Source organism: Lepidochelys kempii, chromosome 2, assembly GCF_965140285.1.
Source record: "Lepidochelys kempii isolate rLepKem1 chromosome 2, rLepKem1.hap1, whole genome shotgun sequence".
Taxonomy (NCBI): domain Eukaryota; kingdom Metazoa; phylum Chordata; order Testudines; family Cheloniidae; genus Lepidochelys; species Lepidochelys kempii.
The window spans coordinates 154,160,599-154,174,944 of NC_136381.1; the positions used below are offsets into that span (position 1 = coordinate 154,160,599).

Consider the following 14,346-nt stretch of genomic DNA (forward strand, 5'->3'; position numbering starts at 1 on the left):
TGGCTCTGTTTACTTGCAAGTCTTCTGTATACCTGTGTGCTGGAAAGTGAGTAATGAAGTCTTACAGTGACATGTGATTATGTCACCTGAACTGGAATCCAACTTTAACCTGGTGCTTTTCCATTTAGGAGGGGTAGGAACCCAGAAAGGGACAAAGGATTCCCACTTTGTGCAAAAGATATATAACGGGGTAGAACAAAACAAACGGGAAGCAGTCATGAGGAATCCCCTAGCTAGCACCTGAGCTGAAACAAAGACTGTACTGAGGAAAGGATTGTGCCCAGACTAGGAAGGCGTCCAGTCTGCGATAAAAGCTTATTGAAACATTTCTGAGGGTGAGATTTTATCTGTATTCAGTTTTCTTATTGTATTAGGCTTAGACTTGCGTGTTTTGTTTTATTTTGCTTGGTAATTCACTTTGTGCTGTCTGTTATTACTTGGAACCACTTAAATCCTCCTTTTTGTGTTTAATAAAATCACTTTTTACTTATTAATTAACCCACAGTATGCATTAATAGCGGAAGGGGGGGCAAACAGCTGTGCATATCTCTCTATCAGTGTTATAGAGGGCGAACAATTTATGAGTTTACCTTGTATAAGCTTTATACAGGGTAAAATGGATTTACTTGGGGGTTTGGACTCCATTGGGAGCTGCATACCTGAGTGTTGGAGACAGGAGCACTTCTTAAGCTGTTTTCAGTTAAGTCTGCAGCGTGTGGGGGACATTGTTCAGACCTGGGTCTGTGTTTATAGCAGGCTCAAACCAGGCAAGGCACTGAAGTCCCAAGCTGCCAGGAAAAACAGGCTCAGAGGTAGTCTCAGCACATCAGTTGGCAGTCTCAAGGGGGTTTCTGTGATCCAACCTGTCACACAAGTCTCCCTGGGGAGATCCCTACCTCAGGAAGATATTGCTGACGACATCCAGTTGGAGAAACCATTTGTGGCCGTGGAAAGATCTGCTGAGGTGATCAGCCAGTTTGTTTTGTACACCTGGCAGATACAATGCCTCCAACAGTACCGAGTGGGCAATGCAAGTCCCACAACCTGAGGGCTTCCTGGCACAGAGGAGAGGTGCGAGCTCCCCATTTGTTCATATAGAACATCGCTGTGGTGTTGTGTGTCCACACATATACACATTTTGCCCTGAAGATGGGCCTGAAACGTCTGGCAAGCTAGATGCCACACCCGTATCTCCCTGACATTGATGTGTAGCTATGGTTCCACTTGGGACCATAGGCCTTGAGTTCTGAGGTTCCCCAGGTGCGCTCCCCACCCTAGCACTGACGCATCTGTGACAAGCGACAGCGACTGCTGTGGTTTGGAAAAAGGTACTCCCACAAAGACTGTCTGTGGATCGAGCCACCACCACAGGGACTTGAGAGCCTGAGGAGAAAGCATGACCAGAATGTCCAAGTGATCCCAATTTGGTCTGTACGCTTGCGCCAGCCATGCCTGGAGGGGATGGAGGCACAGCCTTCCATACTGCACCACATAAGTGTATGCTGCCATATACCCGAGTAATTTTTGGCAGTTTCTGGCTGTCATGGCGGGGAACCAGTGGAGAGCTCCTATGATGGCGTTCATGGCTAGAAAACGAGACTTGGGCAGGAACACCCTGGCCTGGGTGTCCAGGAGGGCCCCGATGAATTCTATTCTTGGAGTGGGAGCCAGAGTTGACTTCACCATGTTAAGGATGAGACCGAGACTGAGGAACGTCATCTGTACCAGGTTCACGTGTTCCTCCACCTGGGCTCGGGACCGGCCCTGGATGAGCCAGTCATCTAGGTATTGGAAGACTTGCACCTGACACTTTCAAAGGAAGGCCGCCACGACTGCCATATACTTGGAGAATGCCCGAGGCACCGCCGATAGGACCGTGAACTGATAATTATGTACTGTGAACCACAAACCACAGAAACCATCTGTGGGAAGGGATTATAGAGATGTGGAAGTATGCATCCTTCAAGTCGAGGGCAGCATACCAGTTCCCCAGATCCAGAAAGGAAATAGAGGAGGCCAGGGAGACCATACGGAACTTCAATTTCTTCACGAATTTGTTGAGGTTTTGCAGATCTAAAAAGGGCCTGAGCCTGCCTTTGGCCTTGGGGATTAAGTAGTAAGGGAAGTAGAATCCCCTGCCCCTGAACTCCAGAGGAACCTCCTCTACCGCCCCCAGCTGTAGGAACGTTTGCACCTCCTACACTAGAATTTGCTTGTGAGAAGGGTCCCTCAAGAGGGATTGGGGGGGATAGGGGGGAAGGGAACAGAATTAGAGAGAATACCCAACTCTACCAACAGCCTGAGGTTATTTGAGCCCAGGCATGGTAAAAATGGGATAGACGGTTCACAAAGGGAGGGGAAGGATCTGGATATCAAACTGGTGCTCCATCCTCAGGCGCACCTTCAAAAGTTTGGCTTTCAGCCCTAGGGCTACTTAGCTGAGCCCAGCCCTTGGCTGGAGGAGGACTGAGATGTGCGCCTCCTATTACTTCTGCCCAGCTTCCTACTGCACTCCTGTCTAGGAGAGGCAGGGCAAAATTGTTGGGTGGCCTGGGGCTTAAATGCATTTCTTTGCAGGGCTGGTGTGTGCAGCCCCAAAGACTTGAGGGTCGCCTGCAAGTCCTTAAGGCTATGCAGCCTTGAGTCTGTCTGTTCGGCAAAGAGGCCGGAGTACTCAAAGGGAGGGTCCTGAATTATGTTCTGGACCTCATGTGGGAGCCATGAGACCTGTAGCCAAGAGCTGCGTCTCATAGCTATGGCAGGGCACATAGTGAAGTGGCTGAGTCAGCTGAACCCAGGGCGGCCTGAAGAGAGGACGCACACATACCTACTTGGAATGGACATGAGCAATACATCTCAAAGAACAACAGTTATGAAAGGTAGGTAACTGTTTTTAATTTTTAGGTCAAAATAACTCCTAACCAAGATTAACTCTTCCCCCCCCCCCCCCATACCCCAAAGGCTCAGCAAATGAAAGCGAGTGGAGCACATGATTGATGTGACTTTAAAAACAGTTAAAATATACACTGTATATATTTGTGGAACTTACCAGTTCAGGAAAAGATCTTTATATATTCCCTTCTACCTTAGATGTCCTTGCAACCACCTTTCCCTCCTCCAGAATCACTCCAAACTCTGAGCGGGAGTCAGCTGGGAGCAGTTCCTGGAATTTGGCCAGAGAGCTCTAGGAATTATAAGCATAGGGGCTCAGGACCACTTGCTGATTCCCTGTGCAAAGCTGGCGCTCCCTCAGTGGAGTAAACTTTCTGACTGAAGAGGTCCAGCTTCTTAGCGTCCTTGGATTTGGAGGTGGGTGAAGAGGTGCTCGTACCCCTTAGAAGGCACCAAGTATTTGCACTCTACTCCCTTGGCTATCAGCAGGATAGAGGCGGGCATGTGCCACAGTGCCTAGGTAGCATTCTGTATGGTTTTGATGAGGGGCAGAGCCACCCTTGAGGGGCCAGAATATCCACCATGGGATCGGTATTCTCAGAGACCTCCTTTGCCTGCAAGTTCAGCTTCTGGGCCACCCTTCTGAGCAGGTCTTGATAGGCCCTGGTGTCCACAGCGAGCAGAGTGATGAAGGTGCCTGCTACTGCCTCATCAAGGGAGGACGAGGATGATGCCCTCAGAGGCATGGGGTCCTCTTGCCCCTCCGGCTCGCGGAGGTCCCCTACGCCACTTGAGAGGTGCAGGAAATGGCAGTAGCACCCGGTGCCACGGCTGCTTCGGTGCCGGTGCTGACGTCCTCATCAGCCTGGGCTTGTGTATCCCTACCCCAGAGAGGCTCCTGGGCTACAGACATGGCTGATGGAGGGATTCATGCCGTCACCACCACCGACAGGGACCTGGAACCCAGACTCTGGACTTGGTGGTAGGCCCATGGTGTCCAGAAAGGCCACTGCGTTGGTCCCAGCCACAGAGGAGACCAGGCACCAGCTGCCCTTTGTCTTGCCTAGGGCAGTGTGAAGAGCAGTGCCGACTCCACCTAGAAGCATAGGAATCAGTCTCCGAGAAGTCCGAATCTGACCAGGGCAGTGCAGATCGAGACGGTGCCGGGGATCGGTGCCACATCATAATGGGCTTGCCCCTATGCGGGATCAGTGTCAGTGTCGAATGATGTTGCTCGTGCTGGAGCCTGAGCCAGCGCCAGTGCATCTGCTGGTGGAGCAGGGAACCAAGCCATCATGGCAATCAACCCTTTGGCTACCTCAAATGTGTCTGGTGTGGAGGGAACATCCAAGTCCTCCTCCAAATCTTCCCGCACCGGGGAGTCCACTGTGGCCAGACTCAACAGACCTCCCTGAGAGGCCGGAGTAGACGGCACCGGTCTAGGCGGCCCCAAGACTGGGTGTCCCAAGGTGGGACATACCCCACTGGTGCCTGCCTGCTCTGCTGCGCGAGCAGGGGAGTGCCCTGTCAGCTCTCTTTTTCTTGTGCCACACCAGTGACTGCAAGCAGTGCCTCGTACTAGAGCTGGTCCTCAGTGCTGGGGAATGGTGGTGCCATGGTGCACCGAAGCACTTAGCCAGATGCTACTGGGAGCGGTTGGGGTTGAAGAGCTGACTCCATTAGTAAGAGCTTTAAGTGAAAGTCCTGCTCCTTCTTAGTTCTGGGCTTAAAACCCCTGCAGATTTTACACCTGTAGGACTGGTGTCCTTCTCTGAGACACTTTAGATATGAATCGTGTGGCATGGGCTTCAGGCAGGACCTGCACGGCTTGAAGCCCTGAGACTGGGCATGCCCCGGTCCCCAGGGGGGGTGGGAAGAACCTCCAACTAAAAGTTAACTAACTACTACACTTATCACTAACTATAACTTTCAAATTATTTACAGGGAGAAAAGGAGAGTCCACTAGGGAATCGCTTGCTAACGCAAGAGAGGAGCTGCTCCAATGACCGTCACTGGCAGTAAGAAGGAATTGAAGAGGCAGCGGGTCGGCAGGACCGATATACACGGCCATGAAGGCACCACTCCAGGAAGTTCCACAGCCAACCCAACGGTACCACTAAGGAAAACCCCTGCGATGATTGGGCATGCAGCGCACACACACCTACTTGGAATCGACATAAGCAATCACATGAAGAATTACTTTGCCCTCATGTCTTACAAGATCAGAAATTTTAGAGAAAACTCTTGATGAGGTGATTGTGACCAGGAAACAAGTCTTAAGAGCAGATTCCAACTAGGAAAAACAGGCCTAACTGTGATCTATCAGAGTTGGATAAGCCTGTAGTGGATAAATGATGTTTAACACAGGTGTGAGATGTGATGACAGGAGGTATTAGGCCCAATTCGAGGCTGTTTTATGAGAAACAGGGTTGGTTGGTTTGGCTGGAAGTCTCCTGGAGGCTACTGAAGCCAATCCGGGAGATTTTAGTCCTGTGTCACAGCAGGGCTAAGGCAGGTTCCCTACCTGCCCTGGCTCCACGCCACTCCTGGAAGCAGCAACATGTCTGGCAGCGGCTCCTAGGCAGAGGTGCAGCCAGGGGGTCTGCCCCTGCCCCGACTCCACAGCTCCCATTGACTGGGAATGGGGAACCACGGCCAATGGGAGCTGTGGGGATGGTGCCTGCAGGCAGGGGCAGAGCGGCCTGGTTGCCCCAGAGCATAGGGGCCGCTGCCAGACACATTGCTGCTTCCGGGAGCTGCCTGAGGTAAGCACCGCCCAGCCGGAGCCTGCACCCCGAGCCACTTCCTGCAACCCAACCCCCTGTCCCAGCCCCCTCCCACACCCAAACTTCCTCCCAGAGCCCTCATTCTGCACCCAAACACCCTCCCAGAGCCCACACACTGAACCTCCTCCTACACCCCAACCCTCTACCCCAGCCCCCTCCTGCACCCAAACTCCCTCCCAGAGTTCACATTCCCTCCTGCACCCCAACGCCCTGCCACAGGCTTAGCCTGGAGCCACCTCCCAGACTCCAAACCCCTCAACCCCACGCCCCAGCCCAGAGCCCACACCCCCTCCTGCACCCCAACCCCCTGCCCCAGCCCGGTGAAAGTGAGTGAGGGAGAGTGAGTGGGTCGGGGCCTCAGAGAAGGGGCGGCGCAGGGGTGGGACCTTGGGCCAGAGCAAGGGTGTTTGGGTTTGTGCGATTAGACGGTTGGTAACCCTAATGAGAAATCCAGAACAGCTGGAATGCCTAGATTCTTTGGACTGATATTTTTACATTGACATCCCTAGACGAATTTTGTCCGAACTCTTGTGTAGGCTGAGAAATTAGATGGCCAGTGTGAGGCTAACAGTTTTACTGTAAAGTACCACCCTATCTGATTTAATCCGTGCTGCTCAATAGCCTAGCTGTAAGATTCAGTTAACCTGGATTGGTATGTAGGAGCAGCCTCTGTGAGAGAGATCTCTAGCCCACTGGAGAGAGATAACAAAAGCCTCTGATAGCTCCACTAGGTCACGGTATTATAGCAGTCTTGACCAACTTGGAGCGAAAAGAATGACCACTTCCTTTCTAAGTCTTTTTAGCCCCACTTCCTTTGGAAGATGCCTAGATCTTTGTTAGGTAGAGAATCTACAGATCCCTGATCTGCTTCCCTGATGAAGGGCTTCACCTTAGTGTTTTGACTGAAGGGAATTTGATACACTTGGGGGTGGCCTAACCTGGATATCAGCTGGAAAATTTCTTGGTTCAGGAATCATTCTATATTTTATACACTGATAGCTTCAACATATAGTTTTTTGGTTTTGTTTTTCAGTGCCACCTTTAGTTAGGTCACCCTCATGGAGAATAGGTGAGCCTCTTCTTCCAAGAGGCCCTGGTAACAATGCTCTTATGATTATGTCATCTACGAACATCTTTAGACATCTCAGCCAGACTGTTATTATCAATACCCTCATAAACATCTAAAGTGCAAACAGCTAACCAAATTGTGGTGTTTTGCATTATCAATAATCTCCACAGGTGAAATAGAAAACTGAAAATTGCTTGGAGTGATTGGAAAATGCAAATAAGTTTCTGCAATGATCCAATGTTAAGAGGTCTTTTACAGAAACTGTGGCTCTGGAGGAAACTAAAATGTCTGTCCTGCATTTCATGTTTTCCAACCTGAAAATTTTGTGGCCAGGCACCAACTCTGGCTTAAGCTTTGGACAATGGATAATAACTAGGGCTGTCAAGCAATTAAAAAAATTAATCATGCAATTAATCACACTGTCAACCAATAACAGAATACCATTTATTTAAATATTTTTGGATATTTTCTACATTTTCAAATATATTGATTTCAATTACAACACAGAATACAAAGCATAAAGTGCTCACTTTATTTTTATTACAAATATTTGCACTGTAAAAAACAAAAGAAATAGTATATTTCAATTTGCCTAATACACGTACTGTAGTACAATCTATTTATAATGAAAGTTGAACTTACAAAGGTAGACTTATGTACAAAAAATAACTGCATTCAAAAATCAAACAATGTAAAACTTTAGAATCTCCAAGTCCATTCAGTCCTACTTCAGCCAATCACTCAGACAAACAAGTTTGGTTACAATTTGCAGGAGATAATGCTGCTCACGTCTTGTTTACAATGTCACCTGAAAGCAAGAAGAGGCGTTCACTTGGCAATGTTGTAGCTGGCATCGCAAGATATTTATGTGCCAAATGTGCTAAAGATTCGTATGTCCCTTCATGCTTCAACCACCATTCCAGAATACACGCATCCATGCTGATGACAGGTTCTGCTCGATAACGATCCAAAGCAGAGCAGACTGATGCATGTTCATTTTCATCATCTGAGTCAGATGCCACCAGCAGAAGGTTGATTTTCTTTTTTGGTGGTTTGGGTTCTGTAGTTTCTACATTGATCGGAGTGTTGCTCTTTTAAGACATCTGAAAGGATTCTCAACACCTTGTCCCTCTCAGATTTTGGAACGCACTTCAGATTCTTAAAACTTGGGTGGAGTGCTGTATCTATCCTTAGAAATCTCACATTGGTACCTTCTTTGCGTTTTGTCAAATCTGCTGTGAAAGTGTTTTTAAAACAAACGTGCTGGGTCATCATCCGAGACTACTATAACATGAAATATATGGTAGAATGCAGGTAAAAGAGAACAGGAGACATACAATTCTCCCCCAAGGAGTTCAGTCACAAATTTAATTAACGCATTATTTTTTTAACGAGCATTATCAGCATGGAAGCATGTCCTCTGGAATGGTTGCCGAAGCATGAAGGGGCATATGAATGTTTAGTACATCTGGCACATAAATAACTTGCAACGCCAGCTACAAAAGTGCCATGCAAATGCCTGTTCTCACTTCCAGGTGACATTGTAAATAAGCAGCAGTCAGCAGTATCTCCCATAAATGTAAACAAACTTGTTTGTCTTAGCAATTGACTTTACAAGAAGTAAGACTGAGTAGACTTGTAAGCTTTAAATTTTACATTGTTTTGTTTTTGAGTGCAGTTATGTAACAACAATAAAAATCTACATTTGTAAGTTACACTTTCAAGATAAAGAGATTGCACTATAGTACTTGTATGAGGTGAACTGAAAAATACTATCTTTTGTTTATCATTTTTACAGTGCAAATATTTGTAATAAAAAATAATAATGTAAAGTGAGCATTGTACACTTTATATTCTGTGTTGTAATTGAAATTAATATATTTTAAAATGTAGAAAAACATCCAAAAATATTTAATAAATTTCAATTGGTTACTGTTTAACAATGCGATTAATCACGATTAATTTTTTTAATCGCAGTTAATTTGTTTTTATTTAATTGCATGAGTTAACTGCAATTAATCGACAGCCCTAATAATAACTGGAATCAAATCTTGTGTATTTCAAATTTCTTAGGCGGAATCTTTTCAGAGAGAAACTTGGTTAAGATAGTGGCTAATAACATAGGTAAGCTAAAGCAGTCCTAGGATTTTGCTGGATTGTGAAGTGAATGCAAGTCCTCTTATGAGGGCAGAAGCTCCTGTTGTTCCTGTCCACAACAGAAGGGATGACTCCTTTCAGTCAGGGATAAGACCCAGCCTGGAACATCAGAAAGCAGCACAGATCAGGAAAGGTTCAAAGCCCTACCTGCAGTTCAAACAGCTGGTAGGACTACAACTCGGCCTGCTCCAATAAGAAATATGGGGGAGGCAGAAATGGCAGGATCTCTGATTCTCAAACACTTGGTTCCAATTAACCTAAGGCAGGTGAGTATAGGAGAGTGCAGCATGAATCCTATCTGGAACTTTTACCCTCTTCATCCCTTTTCCAAACTCAGGAGACAAGGACCATTCTGAAAAAGATCTCACACCTCAGAACTATGGCCAATAGAATCTGTCCCCTCAAGACTTGATTATAGCTCTACTCTATATTCTCCATAGTAAGGAAAGGATCAGGAGGCATCTAGGCCTTTCTAGACCTAAAAAGAGGCAGAGTATTTGGTTTGAGGGGAGAAGGAGGATGGCCAAGTCCATGAGCTACCTCAAGAGTTTGCAGGAAGATAGGCAGAAAAGGTCTCAGACTGCATGAGAGGCCAGGGTCCAGAATGAAGTACCTCCTCTTTATTTTTATTTTAACAACCACCATCTGTTTAAGGAGCTCATCACCATATTATCAGTGTGCCTTACAAATGTCACTCGCTATTCGTGACAATTCCCCCTTAGGAAAGAAAGTATGATTATCTTGGTTTATTACACATGGGGAGCTGGGCCACCAATATATTAAGTGGCCTGCAAAAAGGTCACACAGGAAGTCTGTACCACACGCAGGAATAGAATAGTCTTCTTAAGACGCAATTCAGTGCTTTAGCCACAAGGCCAGTTCCATCTCCTGCTTGCCAGAATACTGAACACACTCCTACCAGACTCAAATTTGGCCTCAAAGTTCCACATTTTCATAACACCCAGACTAAGCTTCTGCAATTCTCTGTGTCTACAAATGAAGCCCCATGCCATGAGAAAGATCCAGCTTGTTAAAAAAAAAAATCCCACAAACTCTGCAACACGAGTCACTAGACACACACCACGCTGTTATGTTACCCTCTGCAGTGGCTCTCCATTAAGCACAAACTGCAGATATAGGTCTCAGTCCTGATTTTCAAAGCCCTTCATGGAATTGGTCCTAGTCACTTGAGACTCCCTCCACAATTATAACAATTATTTACTGCAATAATGAACTAGCTGGTCATAGAGGGAGATTAGTGACTGCAGAAGATAAACATTCCTAGGAGCTGTATCAGGATTACAGACCTCACTTGCCAGATGAAATAAGAATGGCCACTAATCCCACCATATTCACACCTAAATGCAAACCCCATCTCTTTGCCCAAGCATTCCCATATCAGCACCTTCATTCTCATACATCAGTATTAAAAATTCCTAAGCCTGTCTTTGATGGCAGGGAAAGGAGAGATTATTGTTGTCATTTTTACATTCGGGAGGACACTCAAATAGGTTGGGCACCAATAAAGAAGCCTACATAGATAGATAAATGCTCAGCACCTAACAATAGTTCCAGGTGATCTTAAACATTAATCAGTTGTATGGTAGCAGACTTAGTCAAATCATCGAACATACACTTTCAAGACAAGTAATGGTGTAAATTTACAATCAATTCTGGAGTGCCTTCATCACTATCCACAATAGTCTTACCCTGAAAGACAGCTTTATTGGACAAACCCAAAGCAGGTACAGTCGCACCTTCTGGAAGGTCAACAGCATCCTGGGTAAAAAAAAGTAAACATATTTTCATGCAGAAGTTAGTATACTTTATGGGTACTTTAAAATCAAGGGCCAGATGTCACTAGAGGGAAGTAAAGATGTGTCACATTGTAGAAGAAGCCTCTGAATCATCCAGAATTCCTCAGGAAGTGTATGCTTGAGCAGTTGCACTGCCAGGCTTTGAAAGCCATGCCATGCTTCAGCCCCTCCTCTGAAACTACATATGGTGAACTTTGCTCAGTTCTCTAGATTTGTTGTGAAGCATGCATCTTTAATCATTTTAGTACAGGCATTCTGAGGTAACTTCACTTATTCAATTATAGAGAGAGAGAGCTTTTATAAAGTGAATACTTAACTCAAAGAATACAGTTTCCAGGAAGACAAGACATGGGAACTAGGTGTTTTGAGGTCTGGGTACAAGGAAGGATTTTTCGGGGGGGAAAGGAGGTGAGAGTATATATCTGGGATTTTCAAGACGACTTTGGGTGCCTAAGGGGCAGCTTTGCTTTGGGCACATGGCAGGATAGGGAGAGAAAAGGTCCTGTTAGCTGAGTGGCAGTTTGCATCAGCTATATTTCAAAGGAAGGGAAGTCCTGGGAGAAAGCCAAAGCTAGGAGTGGGAAGTCAGGTTGGAGGACTTTTCGGGGGGTGGGAGGACAGGGACATGAGAGATCAGTACCTGCTGGTGCATATATTCATACTCAGCACCTCTGTGCAAATTCACTGAGACAAAAGTATTTTCCAGGATTGGGTTAACAGATTTGGTGGAAACACCTTACCTGATAAACAATATTTAATTATATCATAAAACTACATCAGAAACCCAGAATACAAACAGTCTCTAAGGTTTAAAGTTTTTTTCAGGAAAAAGTATGAATTTAAAGCAATACAATTGTTCTGGGTATAACCCCAGGTGGACACTTATTTTGGTATAAAAGTGCCTTATGTCACAAGGATGGGGTTTAAGCTAAATCAAAAAAGCCAGTTTTATACCAGAATAAGTGTGTCCAAACAGAGGGTTATTCTGATAAAACTATATCATAGATGTATTGTACATAGTTACAATCTAACTGGTAAAACTTTCCTGTGCGGACAAGGCCTGTAAAGAGTTCTGGACTACTATAGGTCACAAACAGAGTACAAAGGGAGAATGGTATGGAAAATCAAACAGAGCATGTGTCTGCATCATATAGTACAATATATTATTTTGTATAGCTTCATTAACACAAATGATCACAAATGCTATTTAGCGTTAAAGACATAAATAGTGAGAAATAATATGAGTAGCCATGGGAGAACATTTTTTTTCAGCGGATATTTAATATATGAAAACGCTAAAATGTTTGGACACAAGAAGATTATTCCAGCTGGTGGTAGCTGCAGCAGAGAGAGCTCATGAGCCTGCAGTGCAGAGAATGTGTTATGGCACGGAAAGGCAGCCAGTGTGAGATGAGCAGGTAGAGAGCAGGAAGGATTGAACCTGAGAGACAAGGTCTTTTAAGATTAAGCAAGTTAGTAAGAGAAGAGAATGGATTTGATTTGGATCACAGGGAAGCCAGGGAAGCTATTTCAGGATGGAAATGCTGTGGTCATGTCTCTTTCTGTGGATAAGGAAGCAAAGCTATAGCCTGGAAAACTGGGACATAAAGACCTCAGAAGACAGTTTGAAGACAAGACAAGACAAGACAAGGTAAGACAAAGAGACATTGATGAGTATGTATACAACATTTATATACAGTATCTAATGCAGTAGCTTCTGGAAGCCTTGGATTGTTTCAGAACATACCATTAAAGAACAAATAATACCACACAACAGTAACTACATCTAGATAATGCTATTATGCCCTTACATTCTTGAGAACCTATTAACAGGATTTGTTCTTAATTGTTTAAGAGTAGCTCACACATGCTGACCTTCAGTACATACCCACACACTTTAGAACCCTCAGCAACCTTCCTTCTATCCAGCCAATTTGATAAAACGATAGAGAAGGTACATGTGATCTAACTACACACAAACCTGACTGAACAGACTGGAAAGAGAGAAATATCTAAGGGCTGTGGTTTCACGATTTTTTAAAATAATTTTGACATTTTATAAATTTTAATCTCAATAGTTATGCCGTAGTGATGATTCTCTTTGTCTCCTAAAGGAGCCATTTTATCAAACACTTGTTTGTTTGTTTCAATACTTACACCGGAACACAGTTTCTCCATTGAAATACCACTGATGTTACTGAAGTTTTCCACAAAATTCTTGGGGGCAGTAAAGACTCGAAGCACCTTTTCATCTGCTCCAGAAACAAACTGAAATCGGCCAGTCATTGCTAGACAATGCATGTCATATCCATGTACTTGAGGCCTTGCAATTTCATGCCAAGTTACCTAAATAAAAAGCAACCACAGTTGTCAAATTATCAGTTGTCTAAATTCAACAACAGATAACTTAAATTACCATCTTCAAATTAAGCTATTTCAAATACTGCTTTAAGGTTAAGTTAATCTTCTGCTGATACTCTTTAAAAAAAACACACTATCAGTTCGCCATGCAAGGGCTAAAATACTTAAGATTACTATTCTTCAGCTGAACAACTCTCTCAAACCCAGACCATTAGGGCCCCAATCCTGCAAAAACTCATGCACAAGCTTAACTTCACTATTGTGAGTAGGACTACTCACGGTAGTAAAGTTGCAGGGTCAGGCCTAGGTTAGTTCGGAGGGGTGAGAGGAGGATCATGTGTTACATTATCCCTCTCAAAGCATTAAGCTTTGAAAAAAGATTCAAGACAATGGGGAAAAAAGTTTAATTTAGGTAAGCATAGATAAAATTAAGGTGAATTAGCTATACAGTAGAACCTCAGAGTTATAAACACTTCGGCAATGGAGATTATTCGTAACTCTGAAACATTCCTAAATCTGAACAGAACACTATGGTTGTTCTTTCAAAAGTTTACAACTGAACATTGACTTAATACAGCTTTGAACCTTTATTATGCAGAAGAAAAATGCTGCTTTTAATCATCTTAATTTAAATAAAACAAGCACAGAAACAATTTCCTTACCTTGTCCAAACCTTTTTTTTTTATACTTTCCATTTATATTTTTAGTAGTTTATGTTTAACACACTACTGTACTGTATCTGCTTTTTTCCCCCCCCTTGGGTCTCTGCTGCTGCCTGATTGTGTACTTCTGGTTCCAAATGAGGTGTGAGGTTGACCGGTCAATTCGTAACTGGTGTTCATAACTGTGAGGTTCTGCTTTATGTAATATTTAACAGGATATAGTTTATTTGTGCTGTTTATCTTTGTACCTCACTTTTTAAAAATTTACCCTTATTTAATTTTAAAAAGGGAAAGAGTACCTCAAACAGGTTGTGACACACATCTCCTTGGCAAAGGATCCCCTGTTCTTTGCAAACAACTCTGACCTCAGACCTGACAAACTCACTACACCAAACAAACTGAGAAGTCAAAAATACCCCATGTTTGGCTTGAAAAAGAACAACAACAAGTTACTAACCTTTCATTACTGCTGTTTTTCGACACACGTTGTACATGTGCATTCTGCTCTTGGTTTGCATGCATAGAGACCGGAAATGTTTCCCTCAGCCAACTCTGAGCCCCTCTCAGTTCTTTCTTTCCAGAAACTCTGATGTAGAAGAGTA

General features: G+C 44.5%; 1 protein-coding gene across 4 annotated transcripts in view; it reads right to left on the minus strand.

The window, feature by feature from the left end:
• The window catches only part of ELP2 (elongator acetyltransferase complex subunit 2), a 121,473-nt gene that overhangs the window by 30,137 nt on the left and 76,990 nt on the right, over nt 1-14,346 (minus strand). For 3 of the 4 annotated variants that reach the window (XM_073332468.1, XM_073332467.1, XM_073332470.1), the window contains 2 exons: nt 12,879-13,067; nt 10,614-10,683 (listed from right to left, as the gene is read on the minus strand). In XM_073332468.1, coding sequence (XP_073188569.1) covers nt 10,614-10,683; nt 12,879-13,067 — 259 coding nt within the window. The remainder of the gene's footprint in view (nt 1-10,613; nt 10,684-12,878; nt 13,068-14,346) is intronic. The other variant, XM_073332469.1, reaches the window with a different exon arrangement.